This window comes from Lates calcarifer, linkage group LG5 (assembly GCF_001640805.2).
Source record: "Lates calcarifer isolate ASB-BC8 linkage group LG5, TLL_Latcal_v3, whole genome shotgun sequence".
Taxonomy (NCBI): Eukaryota; Metazoa; Chordata; class Actinopteri; family Centropomidae; genus Lates; species Lates calcarifer.
The window spans coordinates 5,737,063-5,756,884 of NC_066837.1; the positions used below are offsets into that span (position 1 = coordinate 5,737,063).

Sequence of the window (19,822 nt, forward strand, 5' to 3'; positions counted from 1 at the left end):
GTATGCCGTTTTGTCACCATGCCTAGTAATTTACTCAAGACTTATCTGATGTACAGTTAATGCTGTGTTTTAGCTTATTCTCTCAGGTGCGATGTTAGAACTGAAGAGGATATGTGTGTTTATTCACAGGTTCAGACTTTCAGGAGCATTTATGATGGAAATAACTTCAAGCTGCTTCTTTAAGATAAAACACACCGAGACGCCGCTGGTAGGTTCCCCCCCCCCGCTCCTCCCTCTCTCTCTCTCTCACCCCCCTCCTTCTCTCCCTCCCCCTTCTCTCTCTCTCTCTCTCTCTCTCTCTCTCTCTCTCGGACCCAAACTTGTTTCAGGAAAAGCGCCTGAACATATTTTTCTCTCGCTGGCTGGGAGAAACAGGACAGCCGCGTCCGTGCCAAGGAGAAGGCGTAGACTTCCTCCAAACATTTCCTCCGCCATCTCCGCTTTCGAGACTCAAAAGTTTTGTGGAATCTCTGTAACGACAGGGAGTTTTTCCACCTTTTTCCCCCTTCCTCCACCAGCACCACCTGGGCGCCTCTTTCTTGTTTGCTCTTCAGTGGATTCCTCGTTCTCCTCAGACATCTGAACTTTCGCAGACATGGACTGGGGAGCAGATCTTTGGGTAAGTTGACAGCTGACTCAGAAGCAGCGGAGCCTCTGTGGGAGAAATACCTTCAACATCCCCTCAGAGTAGGCTGTCCTGCTATTGTCTTCGTCGACTCAGTGTGTACAGGGGACTCTTGTTTTTCCACGGTAGGCCTGGGTTTAGTAGTCTTGAGACAACAGCAGGAGCCTATCTGTAAAGCCTGCAGCCAGAGGATTTCGCAACTCCTGCTGCATACCTTATCACAAACAGAGGGGAAAAAAGAGGTTTATTACTCTGCCCGGCCTCAGAAAGGCTGTGCATTCTTATCTACTCACTGGTGTGGGCTAAAGGTGTACACCACCACCTTTTTACTCGGTCACTCCTCCTTCATACATTGCTGGCTGGCTGTCCACAGAGGAAGTGTGGAGGTTTTGTACCTTGTCACCGGGTCTGGTCGTGGGTCTCACAAGTTACAGTCATCAGGTCAGACAGACAACATCCACATCCCTCGCACAACCCCCCAACCCCACCCCAACACCAGTGCCCTCTGTAGAGTCACTCAGTAAAGGGACTGATCCAGGAGCTGTGACTAACCAGTTAGTTGTTGGATCCATAAAATAGCCATCACAGTTTTCTAAATCTGAAGTTGATGCCCTCTAACCGCTTGTTTTTTTTAACCAGCAGTCCAAAAGCAAAAGAGACTGAAAGGCAGGAAATCCTCCTGTTTGAGAAGCTGGAACGAAGAATGTTTGGCATTTTTTGCTTGATAAACGATTGATAGATCATCAGTTCTTGATTCATTTTCTGTGTAGCCACTAATCATTTCAGCTCTGATCACAGTCAGACCGATGTGGAGGATGATTTTTAATGTTACATGTGATGTGTTTAAGTAGTCAAACAAAATGTCCTGACTTGGAAAGTTTGTTGTAGTTGGTTTAACAGAGCAAAGAGAACAGTTTTTCCACAAACCCTGCTGTGATTGTGGTCAGTCAGACTACATGCCTCTGAGATTATTCAACAGTTAAACACAGAGTGGGTGAGGCTGTTGTGCTGCTGTTTAATGCTGCGTTTGTTGATGAAGAGTTGACATTCAAAATCACTCAACTGTCGCCGCCTCTGGTGTGTATGATGAGACCTGGAATGGGTCAGACTTCACTGTGCTAAAATCAAAGCATATCCAAGTGAGAGCTGAAACAACTGATGATTTAGTCATTTGTCCTTTCACTAGGGCTGCAATTTTCATTATCGGTAAACCAACAGACTGTTTGGTCTGTAAAATGTAAGAAAATAAGAGAAAAAGGACCTTTCACACTTTCCCAAAACCCAAGGTGATGTCTTAGAATTGCTTGTTTCATCCAAATCAAAGAGTTTACTACCACATCCAGAGAAAGAAAAGCAGGAAATGGTCAACTGTTTTGATAATTAATCAACCATTTTCATTTTCAAGTCATTTTTCAAACACCAAACACATCACCTACTTTCAGTTTCTCAGTGTAGGGAATAATGCTGGTGTTTGCTTTTATTTTCTACTTCATCTTTTTAAGTGTGTGTGTGTGTGTGTGTGTGTGTGTGTGTTGTGTTATTAGTAAGCTTGTAGTTTCTATTTGTGTCAGAGTCGCAGTCTGATGAAATGTGTTGTAAGTCCAAACAGCCTAATTAGCTGAATGTGATCACTGTACGTTCATCTAATATTAGCTATTTAATGATTATCGTTTGTTTTATTTATTTTTAGCAAATGCAATATTCACTTGTCTGCACGTGTAAATGTTTTCTGTTTTTGTGTTGTATGTAGTTAAAGCTGGAGTGCAGAGTTTACATATACATGAACATTAGTTACAGCTATCAACATCAAGTAAATCAGTATGGCAGAGTTTACAATCTGGTGTCTATGGAGACATTCCCGCCTTGGCACACCGGTCAACCAGTGATGATATGTCAACCAGTGATGATAGGTTTGCAAGAGCTGAGGAGGGGAGCAGCTATAGCAATGGAGATGGATTAGGACGCCAGCAGCAGGAGTAAGGTGGAAGGATGTTTCCATTGGGTAGGCAGTCACCTGCCGTCAGTATATTCTCTGTCAGCTCGTACCAGCTCCTCCTCATTAAAGCAGGAGTTATGGCAGCATCTCTCCATCAAATGTCAATGTTTAGATGTCACGTGTGTCAGTTTAAGACACATCTCCCCAAGAATCTGCCTGACGTACAGTAAATGGCATCTTTGGAAACTTGTGGATCTCCAGTTCTGTGGGCTTGAGCAGTGTTCGGCTGCACAGCATGAGTTGGCAGTGACTGACCGACTGGCTGATCAGCGGGCTTTAAGAGGTTAAAACCAGCTCCAGCTGTTATTAAATATGACGCAGCTCAGGAGCTGTCAAAACAATCCAAACACACCCAGCCCCAGTCTTCCCTGCACACGGGTCATTTATTAGCAAGCCAACGTTAGCTTTGTCAGTAACTTCAGTTACACCTGCTAGTTAATGGGTGAAGAACTTATTAGTGTGGTGCAACCTATTTTAATTCACTCTCCACTTATTAAACACATCATAACTTGGCTAAGTTTTGAACTTTTTGAAGTTTGTAGCTAAGCCCCAGCCTCCCTGTTTTTCCAGCGTGGACACAAAGAGTCTGACAGTAGCTGTTCATGGCTTGTTAGCTTTGGCCCTACGTCCCAATTCATGGCACACTGAGCGGCGGTCAGTCAATCTTCTCACAATCCCTGCTTCATAAAGTGCATAGTTACAAGGTCACACCTCCCTCAGCCATTTGCCCCCCACCCCTCTTTTTCATTTTTAAAATATGCTGGGACAGAAGTTACCTGAGCATGTATTTACTTTTTAAAGTCCACCTCCACTCAAAAATGTGTTTTGCTTATTGTTGCTTCTCTTGGATGTTTGACCTTCTCTGTGGAGAGAGATGTTTACAGAGTTTGACTCTAAAGTAGAGGAAGCAGTTAGCAAAATGACACAATTAATTTAGCCAGTTTTGCTAACTAGTATCATTAGAATCGGCCCAGACCAGATAATCAGACTTGGAAGCTAATGTTTCTCCAGCAGTGTTTCTCTTCATTGATCTGTTTGTTCTCTGAAGTGAGGAGGTGTAAGCTTAGAGTTAAATCAACTCCTGTATCGTTTCCTGCACCAGTAGTTCCTGTCTCTCTGTAGATTGTCACCTGTCGAATTAAAAAACAAAAAGTTAAAGGATTGTACTTGCATTAAGCCAATCCTGATTCAATATTCACCTTATACAAACGTGATGTGGAAACTTGAAGCCTCCAGTGCACATTAACTGAGAATGGACTTTTCCATATAATGAAAGAAATCTTGTATTAAATAGTTTAGTAGTAGTAACTTTTTAACATCATGCATATTCATAGATTGTGGATTTTTCAGGAGGGGGGAGATAATTGAACTTTTTTGTGCAAGAAACTGATGTTTAGTAGCTTACATTGTGATTGATATGAGCTAGAATCTGAGCTCAGATCAGCCTGGATCAGGAAACACTGCTGTGTTTCGTCACAGAGAGGGGGAGGGACTAGTCTGACTGGTTCCAGGGGTTTGGAGAGGCCCCTGGGACTGTCAGTCACAGGGCGGAGGTTCACACTGAGCTAATGATTATCTCATTCCTGAACCCTCTGTGTTTCACTATCAGTATTTCCTCCTCTCACACAAACATGCAGATGCATTTCAGTGAAGTATTGGGCCTTAGCAGCAGCAGTGGAGGAATGCATGCAGGAATACATCTCAAGGAATCTTCAACATTTGCAGTTTGTTTCTAGGCCATCTGATTTCCCTGAACACTCTCCTTCCTGGTGCAGGTTTTTTTTCAGCAAAATGTCCCTTTCGCTCACATTGTTTTCTTCCGTTTTCTAATTCTGTTCCTTCCTCCTTCCCCTGCCTTCACCCAGCTCTCATGTATCCAGGACATTTCTAACTGTGTTACTGTATGATCTCCATTTAGCTTCCCTCTCCTCTGAGGACTCAATATCTATGTCTCTGCCTCCAAAAGACCTTGCAGTCTCTCTCCACACACACACACACACACACACACACACACACACACACACACACACACACACACACACAAACAACTTAAAGGTTGGGTCTTTCTTTGTGTTTCACAAGAGACACAACAACAGAACCACCCTGTTGCTAGTGTGTCCAGACTCTCATGTTTCTGTGTATTCACACACTGCTCAGTTTTGTGGCCACATTTGTCATCAGTGTGCTCTTTGCTGTATGTCATGACACTGTGTAGATATAAACCAGTTGGGACGCAGAGGACCAATGTTACCTGTCCAACAGGTTTGTGTGTGTGTGTGTGTGTGTGTGTGAGTGTTTTGAAGGCATGGATGTGTGTAAAGAGGAATGTTGAAAGGAGAGTAGTGCTGGTGTCATTTTTATTCTCTCCTACACCTTTGTATTTTTTGCATGTGTGAGAAATTGAGAGAAGGGAGGATACTGTGTGTGTGTGTGTGTGTGTGTGTGTGGTGTGTGTGTGTGACAGAACTGTGATACTTTTTATAACATGTAAATCACAAAAATATTATTGTATTTAAAGTTAGGGCAAGCTGTATATTTTGTAAATATTGCACTTTAAACTTATCAAAACTCAGAAGGATTCTGGATTCTCTGTTAATTTTAAGTAAAATAGTTGCTTTAAGTCACTTTCCAGCTTCATAATATGATAATGAACTGAATTTCTTTGAGTTCTCAACTGTTGCTCAAACAAAAGAAGCAGTTTGCTGCCATCACATCAGGCCTTTGGTCATTTTTAAACTTTTCTGACATCGTGGAGACAAAGCGATTAATCAAGAAAATAATCAGCAGGTGATTCTGCAGCCGTACAGTGCTGTATGTCACATGTCTGTTTTATCAAATCTAATACTCTACTCACTTAGTAAATACAGTGGAAAGAAAATCAGAAGCAGTGACTGAACATACATGCATCTTTACTGGCAAAATAATGAATGCACTTTACAGAACCAGGAATGTAAAACAAACATGTAATACTGCAAACTCTATAAAGAAAAAGAAATCTTTGAAATAAACGTGAATAAATTCATCATGTTTGATAGACAGTGTCAAATCCTCTGTGTGTATTACCTGTCTGAAAAAGAGCTGCAACTAACAGTGGTTTCATTACTGATTAATTTGCTGATTAGTGTCTCGATATTATAATTATTTGCTCTGTGAAATGTCAGAGAATTGTGCGAAAAGGCTCTCTGCAATATCTCGGCAGCCCAAGGTGTCGTCCTCAAGTTGTCAGTTTTGTCTGACAGACAGTCCAAAAATATTCAGTTTAGTTTCACAGATCACAAAAAGCAAGATATCTTCACATTTGAGCAGCTGGTCTTAGAGAATATTTGGCATTTTAACTTGAAAATCCTCCTAAACGATGAATCAAAACAGTGGTGTATCAACTAGCTCTGACCCACAGACATCAGCTGATACTGCAGCCAGCTTCACCTCTTGTTTACCACTTGTTTCAGGGTTTGTTTTTTTCTTTTTGTTTTCTGTTCTTCAGTAGATGAAACACATAACTTAGACTGACTTGGCCTGTCACACATTACACTGTTAGCCCCTCAAAAAATCCTCAGTATCACTGTGTGGTGTCATCATGTGTATGTTTTGGGTCATTGGCTCCCTGCATTGTCTTAAATGGACTGTGCACAAAAATGGCTACAACTCATACACTGATGTAACAGCCCTCAACAATAACCTCATAGTCATTGTTTCATTTCATATCCAATGTACTGACAAAGCGATGAAAAGATGCTCACTATCCAGAACCTCAGACGCACTGTCAGCTGTGTGTTTTGCTGTGACACATGTCAGCCTTGAGGTGTTTCTCAACAGATGCCTCCAGTGTTTGTGTGCGCATACATGTGTGTAAACGTGTGTTGCTCTGTGGTGTCCCTCTCTTAGGACCAGTACGATGTCATTGACAAGCACACACAGTCAGGCCTGGACCTGGTGGAGCGTTACATAAAATTTGTGAAGGAAAGGACAGAGATAGAGCAGAACTACGCCAAGCAACTCAGGTGTGCCCTGTGGTTTCTTTCTTCCTTTTTATTTATATACACAAATTGGATCATAAATGTCATTGTGTATTTGTGTGTGTGTAACAGAGTCATATTGCTTCCTTTACACTGTCTATCAGGAGCCTAACAAAGAAATACGCCAAACGAGGGAGCAAGGAAGAGCAAGACTGCAAGTGAGAGACCAATGAAATGTCCAGTCTCCATTATTTCTCACTCATTTCTGTTATTTTGCATTTACACAATCAACACTTGAATGTTTGCTAAGCCCCATAGCTGCTGTAAATCTGGAATTCTTTCACATACGCAGTTAAAAGTAAGATAATGGTGGCAGATTTACTGTACCGCTAAGAACACTAGGTCCTCAATTTCAGACTGGTAAAATGATAATTTTACCATGCAGAACAAAGGAGCTGCTAAAATACCACCGCCTTAATCGGTTCCAAAACTGAATACTTCTTCCACCACTGAAAGTCACACAGCAACAAACGAACTGATCCAGGAAGTGGTATTCCAGCAGCTTCCGTGTTCTGCATGGTAAAATTCCTGTTTTGTCAATGGAGTCTGGTAGGGTATATATAGCAATGTTTCAGGTCAAACAAAAAGGATTTTATTCCTCAATAAAAAGGTCTACCTGTATGGAATCCTATCCATAATCTTGTTCGACACATATAATGACAATTTGAGACCGTAAGTGGCAAAAACAAGCACTTTAGTGGATGCACTTTGACGTGGATAAATGTCCGTTGGATTACTCAGTACTGCACTGATTCCAAAGATTTTTGTCTTTATCAATCATTTTCACCCAAGAACACAGAAAATAATTTCAAAAATACTGGAGTTTTCCTTTAATCCACTGGTTGTTATATTGCAGTTCAGAGGTTTAGCAAACGGTCAGATGAATGTTGGTCTCTCCAGCTGCGATGATTTGCCTAATTGTTCCCTTCCTCTCCCGTAGATTCAGCAATCATGGAGCGTTCCAGGAGATCCTGAACGAGCTGAATGATTACGCAGGCCAACGGGAGCTCATCGCTGAAAACATGATGACCGGCATCTGTGTCGAACTCACCAAGTACCTTCAGGAGCTCAAACAAGAACGGAAAACAGTGAGCGAGGGAGGAGGAAGACATGGGGGGGAGGGCGGAGGGAAGAAAGAAGGAACGTGGGAAGTTTGCCAGGTTGAAATATTGACGTGGTACACTGTGTCGTCTCAAACTGCAGCACATTTACTGCGAACCTCTTCCTTCCCCAGCACCTGTCTGATGCCAAGAAGGCCCAGCAGAATTTAGAGAGCAGCTTTAAACACCTAGAAAGTGTGAGTCACTCGTTGTTGTTGTTCTTGTTGATGGTGGTGTTTTTTCTTTAATTTGGGTGAACTGACACAACATTATGTTCATTATTTAGTGCACAGTCCCCTCACATATTTTCAGTATCTTTAGTGGGACTCAGCTCCCTTACTTTTGTATTGGTAATACCATTGATGTTCTGTTCATTCAAGTGTGTTAAACTGTGTGGTGTGTGTTCATGCCTGCAGACTAAGAAACGCTTTGCCAAAGAATGGGCGGAGGCTGATAAAGCCACACAGCAAGCAGAGAAAACAGAGAGCGACCTCAATGCCACCAGGCTCGATGTCGAGAAAGTAAATACACACACTTTAGCATCAACAACTGAGCGCTGATTTTTGTTTTTCACCTTTGTTTTTTGAGATATTTTCAGTCAACAAAGGAAAAAAAAAAACTTCCTCTCCTCTTCTGTCTCTCTCCTCTCCTGCCTGCATCCACTCCTGCATTTCACCCACTTTGCATTTTGTTTTGCATCTCTTCCTTTTCCCTCCCTCCTCCTGCATCCTTTCATCTTCCATCATCCTCCCTTCCTCTTCCACTGCCCTGTCTATCCTTCGCTCTCAAGGCCAAGCAGCATGCCCATGCCCGCACACACACGGCGGAGGAGTGCAGGAACGACTATGCCGCAGAGCTCCAGAAATACAACAAGGAACAAAACCTATTCTACTACTCAGAGATACCACAGATCTTCAAAGTGAGGCAAAGACACACGTACATGCACACACTCACAGCGCAGTAAATCTAGGCCGGGCTCACATACCTGCTCATGTGGCTCACTACAAAGCAAACACACCCATGTATTGTCATTCTCCATTGTGTTCGTTCACATTTTGAATGTATGATGTATAAACACAGACAATGTGACTGTTGTATGAAATCAAAGGAGGTTGTGGTGTGTTTGTTTGGCGAACAGAAACTGCAGGACATGGATGAACAGAGGATCCGGCGGCTGGCGGAGGGCTACTGCCAGTTTTCAGACATCGAAAAGAAGGTGCTGCCCATCATCTCCAAGTGTCTAGAGGGAATCTCTTCAGCAGGAACGAAAATTGATGAGAAACAGGTAAATGTCTGCCCAGTGTCATGTCTAACATACTTCTTCTCTGATTGTTATGAAGCCTGGAGGGATGCTGGTCCATGTTTTGTACAGTTTGACATTTTGGCAAATAAGCTTATTTGTGTTTTAGATGTGAAGATTGTTTCTACTCTCTTATCTGTCAGATAAATATGAAGCTACAACTAACAGCCAGGTAGCTTAGCTTAGTGTCAAAGACTGCAGATGGGGGAAACAACCAAAGGCAACACCTCTAAACCTTACTAATTAACATATACTCATTTACACACAAGAGTTCATCTTCTTTCAACAAGAAAGCAAAAAAGCATATTTGCCAAAATGTCGAACTATTGCATTAATAAAGCTGTTTACCTGACCTCTTACAATTTAAGGTAAAACCAGCGCAGCTCCAATTTGATCAGAGCTTCCATTTTTGAACTATTTTCCAGTTTTTCTAAATATCATACCTTGTGCTTTTAACACAGGTTTGTTTTATGTTTGTATGTTGTTTCAGTAATTGAATATAGGAATAACATGTAGTGCTGGAATCCAGGATTTGGACCTGAGTCCGACTGGAGTCCTGATTTTTGGGACTCATGACACGACTTGGACTAGAGCACTAACTACATTCAGTTCTGTTTCATAGATGAGAATGAGTGTTTGTTTGCGTGTCCCCACAGGACTCGATACTGTTCATAGAGCAGCACAAGTCTGGTTTTGAGCGACCTGGAGATGTGGAGTTTGAAGACTATAGCCAGGGGATCAAACCGGCAACCTCTGACTCCAGCCTCAACCCACCCAAAGTGCGCGCCAAGCTCTGGCCTTTCAGCAAGAAGCACCACAAGGTGAACTTACACTCAGATTTGCCTCTTTTTGAGTTGCATACCAAGTGCAGCATCTCAAGGACTAGATGTTCACCACCTCTCCCCTCTCTGCTATTCCTGTGTCCACATCTAAGAACCTGAAAATCCTCTCTGTCCTGTTTGGATCCTGTTCTTCATTAATCTGGGCTAACATGTTGTTATCAGGCTAAAATTATCCTGTCATTTATCATCCAAATAACTTTAAACGCAGGGTTGATTTGTTAGTCTTCAAACGCTTCATGCTCTTATTTTGAAATAAAGGCATCATGCAAAGTGGAAACAATAATCAGCACAGCAACATGTAATTGGCTGAGTGCTGATCAAAGAGTTCTGCATCATAATTAAAGATTTAACCACAATCTGATTATTATTTTGATTATTATTTTTTCAGTATTATGAAATAAATTCCTGCAAAAAACTCTCATTTTAAATGGATTCTAATACCAGACGTTAGATTTTCTAGCAAGTTCAGTAATTAGTCTGTAATAGATAATTTACCTGTAATTTATAAACTCACTACATTTTTAACTTAATGTCAAATTGAAAGTCACATTTTTCATTTATTGTCGTAATTAATTATAAGGTTTTCTCAGTGTATTTATACAGTTTAAATAGAAAACACCGCTGAGGAGGATAAGCACAGACTTACTGTCAAAACAAGGACAACAAAGCTGAAATGAAAATGCCAAAACCAACAAAGCATCAGTCTGTTGCTCAATATTATCAGACAGTTCATCTTTAGACTGAATTTTCTAACACACCTGCAACAAGCAAACATTACTCAAACAGGAGAAAGTAGTACATCTGTTGGGGGACTATTTTCAGTGTATTAATACATATTTGGCATTCAAATGAGTTTTTATGTGTGACTTAAGATAAACTGCAGCATCCATGTTTGTTGTAATAAAGGAACATGTCAACCACAGCAAAGGTGTGACTCATGGATGTATTTTTAATAGTTTTGAGGGCAACAGTGTAGATGTGTGTAACACAGGAAGAAGCTACATTATACACAGACAATACCTCTTAGTAGGATAAGTTCAATCACTTGAACATTTCTCACCACGCCTCTGAGAAAAGGTGTCATGTTACAGCTAACTGTGGATAAACCTGTATTTTTTCAGGTTTTAGGACTTGACAGCCGCTCCAGGCAAATGTTAAGACAGCTTTTAAGAACTTAAAAAAAAAGTCTTGTCAAATCATATGAAATCCATATGAAGAGCAGAGCACAGCTGCTTATCTTTCTCCTGTTGTTCACTGTACAAAATGACGCTCACATGGTCTCATAACAATGCTTTAAAACAAACACACACTCATGAAACTCAACACACATTCCACTCATGTCTTACCCCACCACCCTGTTGCCCTCAGGGGCCAATTCTAATTCCAGTCTGCTGCACAGACTTGCCCCAAAACACCCATTGCTCTCGCTTTAACTCTTTGCCCACTTTATTGCAAAAATCTCTTCATCTCTTTGACTCACTCTCTTCTTCTTCTTCTTCTCTTCTTTTCCTCTCACTACCAGTGTCATTTTCTCCCTCCCTTGCTCCTCTTCCTCTGCTCCCTGTTCCCCCGCCTCATCTTTTTTCTTTTCTCCTCTCTTTAGCTTGCCCCTCCTTCTTTCTCTCCCCCGTCCCCCTTCCCACCCGGCAACCACCCTCTTCCCCTTTCCCTCCCCCTCTCCAAGCTGCAGCGCTCCCCTCTCTCTCTCTGTCTGAGGGAGTTTAACCGCTCTGTCAAACCCAGGATTTCCACCTTAAAGATATTACGCAAACCTTGCCTGGTGAGTGATGCTCCCATCTTGGCCGACTGTGGCTCAGGCCTGAGCACCGTCTCGCTGTTGTGTTCACATCTCATCGTCTCATTGATGCTACTAATATAGAAATAAGCTGTTACGCTTTGTTTACTGTGTACCTGTGTTTTCATATGTTTTACACATGTCTGTTGCACATCTGTCTCATACCGAGTCTCCATTTCTCTCTGTCTAGATATCTCATGCTGAAAAGCACATGGTAACGCTTGTTATTGTTACATAGAGGGCTTAGGTAACTGTATTTTGGTGTTGGGAATACCACTGTATTTAAGGACTATTGGCTAATGGTTGTTTACCTCCACACTAGATCTTGCTGCACTGACCTCTGTGGGGTGAAAGGTATAAAGGCCCCATCACTTGAGAAAGTCAAAATTCTTTGCGTCCTATCCATGACTTATTGAAGAGATGATTAGACTTAGTATTAGTTAACCAGTTTATACTGTTAGTTAGCAAGCTAGTGAGCTTGATCCACGTATTCATTATGAATGCCAGAATCAAAGATGGCGTGACTTGATTTAGCCCCAAATTGGACAAGGGGCCAGCTGTGGGCTTAACATCTGGGGACCCCAGGTCTGCGAATCAATGGGAAGAGAGTAGGGTCCCCATAGGGTCCACAGTTGGGCCGTCTTGCCAGTTTGTGCCTCACATGTCCTACCATTACATCTGAATCATAGCTCAACATCCAAATTTCCAAAAAACAATTACCAAGCAATCTTTGGAAAACCCACAGTCATTTAACAACAAACCACAATTTTGAAGTTATTTCCAGAATTTTTTTAAACATCTGGATGATGTTTTCCACGTTGTGAATGTATTTTAAAATCCAGGAAGCTGGAAATGACATGTGTCTTTGCTTCTTTTGTGAAATACAAGCAAAATATATAAACACATGCTTGAAATTATAAATACTGGAGAGAAGAATGATGTAACTAAGAATATTTCTCACTAGGATTATGAAAAGAGTTTTTAAGGATTTTGGAAATACTTCAGACAGTGGTATGTTTTGTTTTGAATTGAATGGTCAGTGATGTGACCCCAACATCATGGTAATGCATGAGGCTCACACTGGGGCTAGCTCCATCACTAATGGGACCACAAGTTCACAGAGTTCATTCAAAAACCACTCCTGTTATGTGGAGCAGTTTATACCCCATCAGAGGAAGCTAATGGTAGTGTCCTCCATTTTGGACTCTCCTGCTCAGCACTGTCGAGACAGATGGCTGTCGGTGTGTGACGCTAAACTCAATGCAAAACAATTCATAATTCCATTTGCCTCACCACAAGTTGGCAGTGCAAGCAATTTTTATTGTCTGGGTGTAGTTACTCTTTACATCATAAAATCAGATGTATTGTTTTTATAGCAGATAGCCTACATTTGTATTTCAGGGGATTATTTCAACTCAGTATAATCAGTATATTTATTTCTTTATGAGGAACCAAGCCTTTATTCTGTAATGCCATACTGATACATATCATTTAATTCTCTCTCTTGAGAGCTAAAGTACAAGCCTTATTTTGCAAAAGCATGCAGCAGTTTAATATATTTCAATCGACAGCAGAACCAAGACAATCCAAACTAGAAATAATTTAAATGATTCAAAGGGTCAGTCCGTCTAAAATACAAATGCACATTTTTTCTTACTTACCTCCTGTATATCTGTATTTGAAATGTATGCTTCCATTCCATTACAGTGTAAGTACGAATGTAAGTGAAAAATTACATTTAAAACAATTTAAAAGCATTTCAGAAATACCATTTCTGCTACATTGTGAATAATTTCTCAGTCTTTCTCTCAGAGAAATAGCACCAGTTTGTCTTGAATCTTTAATCTCTTATCATTGCTAATGCCTAGATAATCAGATATTTTAGTGGTTCAGTGGTCAAAGTTAGAAAAACAAAGGGTAATTAAGCTTTTGCCATTGTTACTCCTCAACGTAGGAACTCGCTCTCAAAATTGGCATTCATTATAGTTTCCAATTAATAATTATTTCAATTTTATTTATTTAAAACAGTCTTCCTTAACAGTTATTTCTGTCTGTGAGTTGTTCATGCAGTATGAACCAGCCTAAAACACAACAACACAACACACAGGTGAAATTCACTGGTTTTCTTTGGATAATTAAAAAGGCTCTGAGCTGTCATACCTCTCACTCACTCTGTCTTAAACCATGTGTGTGTTTCCTCTGTTTTCCCTTCACTGCTTTATACCTTGAGCAGGGTTTGTTTCCTTGACACAGAATAATTATGTGGCTTTCTATTGTTTGGGTTCCTTGACTAACAAGCTCTTTGCAGTATTAACCTGTCAGTCTGAGTGTAGGCATCTTATTAGCAGCGGGAAAGAGAGCTAGAGACAGGGAGGAGTGACATCTGGTGGTGAGCGTTGTATGCATGACGCTCAGGTCACTTAACTGTGTGTGTGTTTTCATTTCGTGTAGCCACCGGCTGCGGAAGATTTCTCTCACCTTCCTCCCGAGCAGAGGAAGAAGAGGCTGCAAGCGAAGATTGATGACATCACCAAAGAGCTGCAGAAGACACAGGACCAAAGGTGAAAACATCACCAACAATATCACATCCATCTCTGAAAACAAAAACACTCTCACAGTAATCATCCACAGTTGGACTTAATGTGTTTGTATTCAACAAAATACAATGATTATGGATATGTTTTTAGGCTGTTAGGATCCTCATCAGGGAACACCCAGTTAGTTACTCCAGAGACTTTGTTGTAGTTTCAAGCTTTCAGTTTTATTTTGAAACTAGACTAAAATGTCGGCCTGTTAGTCCATGGTTTGTCTACTACTTTGGTCCAATCTGAACACTGCTGGATAAATTTCATAACATTCGTGGAGATATTCATGTTGCACAGACACTGAATCATTGTGACTTGACACCATCATCAGTTATAATCGTCCAAAACTTTGGTTTATGATCAAATACCTGCAAATATGATGACATCATACCTGCTAAAAATGAGCATGTTAGCATTGTCATTGTGAGCATGTAAGCATGTTGATGTTAGCATGTACTACAAAGCACCATTGTGCCTATATATAACCTAATCAGGGCTGCTAGTGTGGCCGCTGACTCTCTTGTTTACCAGCTCCTGATGATGCTTGAAACTGCAACAGTACCTCTGTCCTTGTGGGTGCACCTCTGCTCTTATATGTTTAAAAATATCAGTGGATCTCCTGGTTAATTAATTCAGTAAATTCAGACTCGTCTGAACTGCACAAGCCCTTTAAGTTATTTCTACACTGAATATCCATGAATAAATGAGCACTTAAATTATTATTTATTAAGAGTTTAACACTAAGCCACTCATCATCAGGACTGTGTGGGTGTGATTTGATCAGATATGATTGACAGTGGCCTGGCAACATGAGCAACACCCAACAGCTCTTATCACATTTTGATTCAAATAATGTTAAACTCTGATTAGTGCATGGAAAATACATGACATCAAACCAGTGAGAGGAGCAGAAATAAAAACACAGATGAAGACATCTCTCATATGAAATAACAGGAGACGGTCAGCGCTAATTTAAGGCCACATTTCTTATACTTTTCTTTATACATTTCAGGTTTAATATACAACATATGGTTCATAGAACACGAGGTCTTGCTTAGTATCAACAAACTTCAGAGACAGTTAGACAGGTACAGTTCATTACACTGGGATTTCAGCATTGATGCCTGATGTAAGAGAGAGAAAGAAAGACAGAAAAAACCTTATCAGTATTCATTTTCTCTGAGTAACAGCCCCATTTCCTCCAGTATTTTTCCCCCTTGTCTTTCTGTAGACCAAGGGTATAAGTAAGCTTTTCCATGGGGCGTATATAACTGACAATGCCTGTAAAAGGAAAGGTCCACAGTAGGGGGGGATTTATCTGAAGCCAGCATTTGATGACAGTGTTTACATGCAACCAAGAAAATCCCCAGGAGGTATATTGTGTATAGTGTTCAACAAGGAAGCCTCAGATGCATATGCAGATTTAAATTATATAATAAATTCAGTTAATCAATTCATCCCCACTCACTATCTGGCTCTCTGTGACCACAGTGATGTCAAATGGGTAGCTGCCCTCAGATTTGACATGCAGTCTCTCTGTTATGTGGTTAAAGGTGTTCGCATGCTTTTGTGTACTTCTGTTCTGGGGCTGTTTTTCTTGGTTTGGGACAGGACTCTTAGTTCCAGAGAAGGGAAATATAAATGGTATTTTAGACAATAGAGTACCTCCAACTTTGCAGCAGCAGTTTGGGGAAGGTTCTTTCCTGTTTAAACATGACAATACCCATAAACCAGGCCCATAAAGTTTCACAGTTTAGCATGGAAAAACTTCACTGGCCTGCACAGGAGCCCTGACCAGAGCCCCATCCGACACCTTTGGGATGAATTGGAATACCAGGTCTTAGTGCCCACCATCAGTGCCCAGCCTCTAATGTCATATACAGGAGTTTGATGAGTCCCTTTAGCAAGTCTTCCCAGCTTGTAAGCATTTCTGTCAGTCCCTCCCATCCTTATCAGCAGCTCTGCACAGGAGAGAGGCTTCCTTAATCAGTGCTCACATTTCCAAAACAATAACACATTTCTCCCCTGGTTTGACCTCAGTGACGCACTGGAGAAGATGAAGGGTGTGTACGAGCAGAATCCGCAGATGGGAGACCCCTCCAGTCTGGAGCCTCAGATCACAGAGACTGCCCAGAACATAGGGCGCCTGAGGGGGGAGCTCGCCAAATATGAGGTTAACACACACACACACACACGCACATATGTAAATATACTTTGTTCATCATTTCAGTTTTCAAAAACTCTATCTCTTCTTCATTGCAGTCGTGGCTGTCGGAGGCCGTGGGAGGAGAAGAATCTACCAACACCATCAACAATAATACTCAACATGGGTATGGCCTGTATTTAAAGGAAAAGTTTGACGTGTTACAGAAACACCTACTCGCTTTATTCAATACTACTGCTTCATCTGGTCTGAAGCTACAGCCAGCAACCAGCATGTTTACTGCTGGTTGACCACTACTGCCTGTACGAGCTATTACAGTGTCCATTAATACACCCCACTGACTGTGGGTTAAACAATATTGTTTCATGAGTTTTTCTTTTGACAAATGTTATGATGGGAGGATATTTCAGTAGGAAATGAGTATTGGAAATTACGTTTTTGGTCTTTTTATTGCAGTGACTCAGCTCTTTCTTCCTTAATTGTCTTATTTTTCTAACTCTGGTGCAATATGCCTGTGACAGTAAAACACGAGTGACAAACTGTTTATAAGCTGCACACAGCAGTGGCATATCATAATCTATCTGACTCATTTCGTTTTATTCGTTAAGTGTGTCTTTTATAATCTGTTTAAGCTGAAGTTTTATGTGTGTGATATAATAGATAATGGATATTCTGTAATGTTTCTATTTATAATGCATGTATATATGTATGTCCAGTGTTGTAGCAGCTGACCAGCCCCAAAACATCTACACAGAGTTTGACGATGAGTTTGACGACATAGAAACGCCTATTGGCCAGTGCACGGCTCTGTACACCTTTGAAGGTACATTCTGACATTCAAACTTCGCTTGTTCATGATTAGATCTCCTTTTAGCTTTTTGTGCATCTCTTAATTGTGTGTGTTTGTGTGCAGGCAACAGTGAGGGCACCATTTCCATTACAGAGGGAGAGCTGTTGAGTATAATGGAGGAGGATAAAGGAGACGGATGGATGAGAGTCCTTAGAGCCAGTGGAGAGGAGGGCTATATACCTTCATCCTATGTCAAACTCACCCCGTAACACACACACACACACACACACATACTCAGAGCTTGTGATGGAAGTTAAGAGCCAAAGGTGAATACAAAGTCATCCATGATAATTGGAGCTGTTCTCTACATCTTTTATCTCAGCCAGTGACGTGCATGGTGAGATGAAAGTGAGTGATTATAAAGCTTGTTATCAAGGCTGATTGCCGTATCATACACTCCCTGTCTCTGCTCGCTGGCGCAGGCGAGGCTGTCTTTAAACGCAGACTGCCAGTCTTTGTAGATTTCAGCTCTTTAAAAGAAAAAAAACAAAAAACTTTTGAATGTATACCTGAACTTTTTGTCACAGTGTTAAGTGACGACTCATGTTAACATATTGGGCATCATAGTAGCCTAACGCTACATTTCTTTGTGTCAATATATCCACTCACTTGACTTTCTGGCTGCCATTTCTAGTAACCTGCTGAACTTTTCATTTTAGTAACTCCAGCCTTCTGCTAAAACCTCTTTCCTGACAGGATAATGTGAGTTTTTGTTGTTGTTGCTGTTTTTATCATGGTGATGTGATGTTTTATGACTTATAACTGGATGAAAACCACTGCTCTATAGAGAGTGCACAAAATATAATATTTCGTCAATGGACTGTCACAGTAAAGGAGAGGTTCACATTTTCTTTGATGTCTGTCTTAAAATAATACTAAAATAATACAGATTGTGCTTCACCCTGTTTATACTGGTCCTGAAGATCCCTTCCTAATGCATTTCCAGTGTAAGTGATGGAGGACAAAATCAACAATCAATCGCTCTGTGAAAAAACACATTTCACAGTTTTTCTGAGGGTAATGTCAGGTAATGTGGGAATCTTCCAAAGGTTCAGAGCTTTTAATGCATCATTGGTTCTTTGTGTTACTATCCCTCCACTGTAGCTCAGCAGGAAAACACCGTGGAAACACAAAGAGGACTTTCACACTACAGATGAGCACCTGACAAGAGAAAGTCAGACTTCTGAACCCCCATAATTATCTTAAATAAACTAGAATACATTTTTACACAGAATGAGGATGGTAGATCTTTTTCCTGCCATCTCTTACATGTGAAGTGCTTCAGGAAGGGATTTCCTAATAGTGATGGTATGAATAGGAAGAATCATCACAGAAAATGGATACACATTGGCATGTGACTATTGTTTTAAGACAGACTTGAAAAAACTGTGAATGTGTCCTGTAACTCCATATGATACATTCCAGCTTCTCTACTACAGCAAAGATTTGCAAGAAAACTTTCTTTGCAATGTTTTTGTGAAAGCACAAAGGTGTGAAAGCACAAAGGTGAAAATGACCAAAGTTCAGTTTAAAAAATATAGAATTTAGCATTTTAAAATTCCTGTGAGCTGACTGCACTTGAGGTTGTGACCGCTGTGCAGCTTCATATAGCACTGACATTGTGAAATCTGACTAGAAGTGCAACTTAAAAGTAGATAGTAGGCAATTATTTAGTCTAATTTTCACTTCCCAGTGTTGCACAAAAGTGGCTGGACTCTCTGTCCAGCAGTCTCAGCTGTGGTGAACAAGTGGTGCTGTGACTATTTTAGTTTCTCATGTTCTGGTTTTACATTACATTTATTAGCCTCCAGATCTCTGAATCTCACTGAGACAATGGCCATTTAAAATAAAAATAAAAAAACTCGTCAGATTCAGATTACCTTTTCAACCAAACCACCAGGATAGATTTCAGAGGGATGAAATGGGAGTTCTGAGATTTAGCTTCTCACTGGATCTCTGCCATGAGTGATTAAAAGTTTGTTTAAGCACTTTTTTTTAAAAAAAAATCCCCTTGAGATATGTTTTAACACATCTTTCACTAAGTCTTAACTTGTGTCTGACATAGTTTTTCCACATAAACCTCAATTAACTTGTTAAAATGATTTTATTATTACATCTACTCACTAACCCTCATTGAAAAATTTACAATCTATGAATTTACAAATATTACTCATTCCAAAAGTTTTAACTGCTGGACACAAGATGTCTCCTACTTCCTACTTAAGTAAGCTTTCAGTGTATGTACACAAGAGGTTTGAAGTGTCATATTCAGCACCTACATCATTCTACACAGTGAACGTCAAACATCCAAGAGAGGTAACAAGAGGAGGCAATACGACTATTGAGTGGAGACATAAGGTTAACCCATCTTTTCTGTCCTGCACTAGTAAATGTTTTCTCAACATTTAAGGGTATTATTGTACGATCCATTTTTTAAAAGAAAATGTATGTATTTACATGTATCTTTTGAGTCATAAATTGAAAGAAAAAGATGTCTTGTGTTTTTTCGTTTCTTGACAGCATTAGTTATGAGAAATATTACATGCAAA

At 40.6% G+C, this 19,822-nt stretch overlaps 1 protein-coding gene across 2 annotated transcripts; it reads left to right on the plus strand.

Annotated features, from left to right (window-relative positions):
• Positions 1–299: 299 nt before the first annotated feature.
• Positions 300–19,765, plus strand: LOC108894755 (cdc42-interacting protein 4 homolog). 2 transcript variants are annotated; one of them, XM_018693354.2, is made up of 15 exons: positions 300–619; positions 6,507–6,622; positions 6,742–6,795; positions 7,578–7,725; positions 7,872–7,934; positions 8,154–8,258; positions 8,528–8,656; positions 8,876–9,022; positions 9,694–9,858; positions 11,865–11,888; positions 14,126–14,235; positions 16,300–16,432; positions 16,522–16,589; positions 17,140–17,246; positions 17,337–19,765. In XM_018693354.2, the coding sequence occupies exons 1-15, from the start codon at positions 596–598 to the stop codon at positions 17,480–17,482; spliced, it is 1,539 nt and encodes a 512-aa protein (XP_018548870.1). In that variant the 5' UTR covers positions 300–595; the 3' UTR covers positions 17,483–19,765. The 2 variants fall into 2 exon arrangements, with proteins under 2 accessions (XP_018548870.1, XP_018548871.1); XM_018693355.2 differs by lacking the exon at positions 11,865–11,888 and having other exon boundaries at positions 301–619.
• Positions 19,766–19,822: the final 57 nt, after the last annotated feature.

Excerpts from the sequence above, each read along its gene's own strand:
- LOC108894755 (XM_018693354.2), top strand. The coding sequence starts at position 596 with ATGGACTGGGGAGCAGATCTTTGG. Across the intron at positions 6,623-6,741 it reads AACTACGCCAAGCAACTCAG|GAGCCTAACAAAGAAATACG; the intron begins GTGTGCCCTGTG and ends ACTGTCTATCAG. Across the intron at positions 11,889-14,125 it reads CTCATGCTGAAAAGCACATG|CCACCGGCTGCGGAAGATTT; the intron begins GTAACGCTTGTT and ends CATTTCGTGTAG.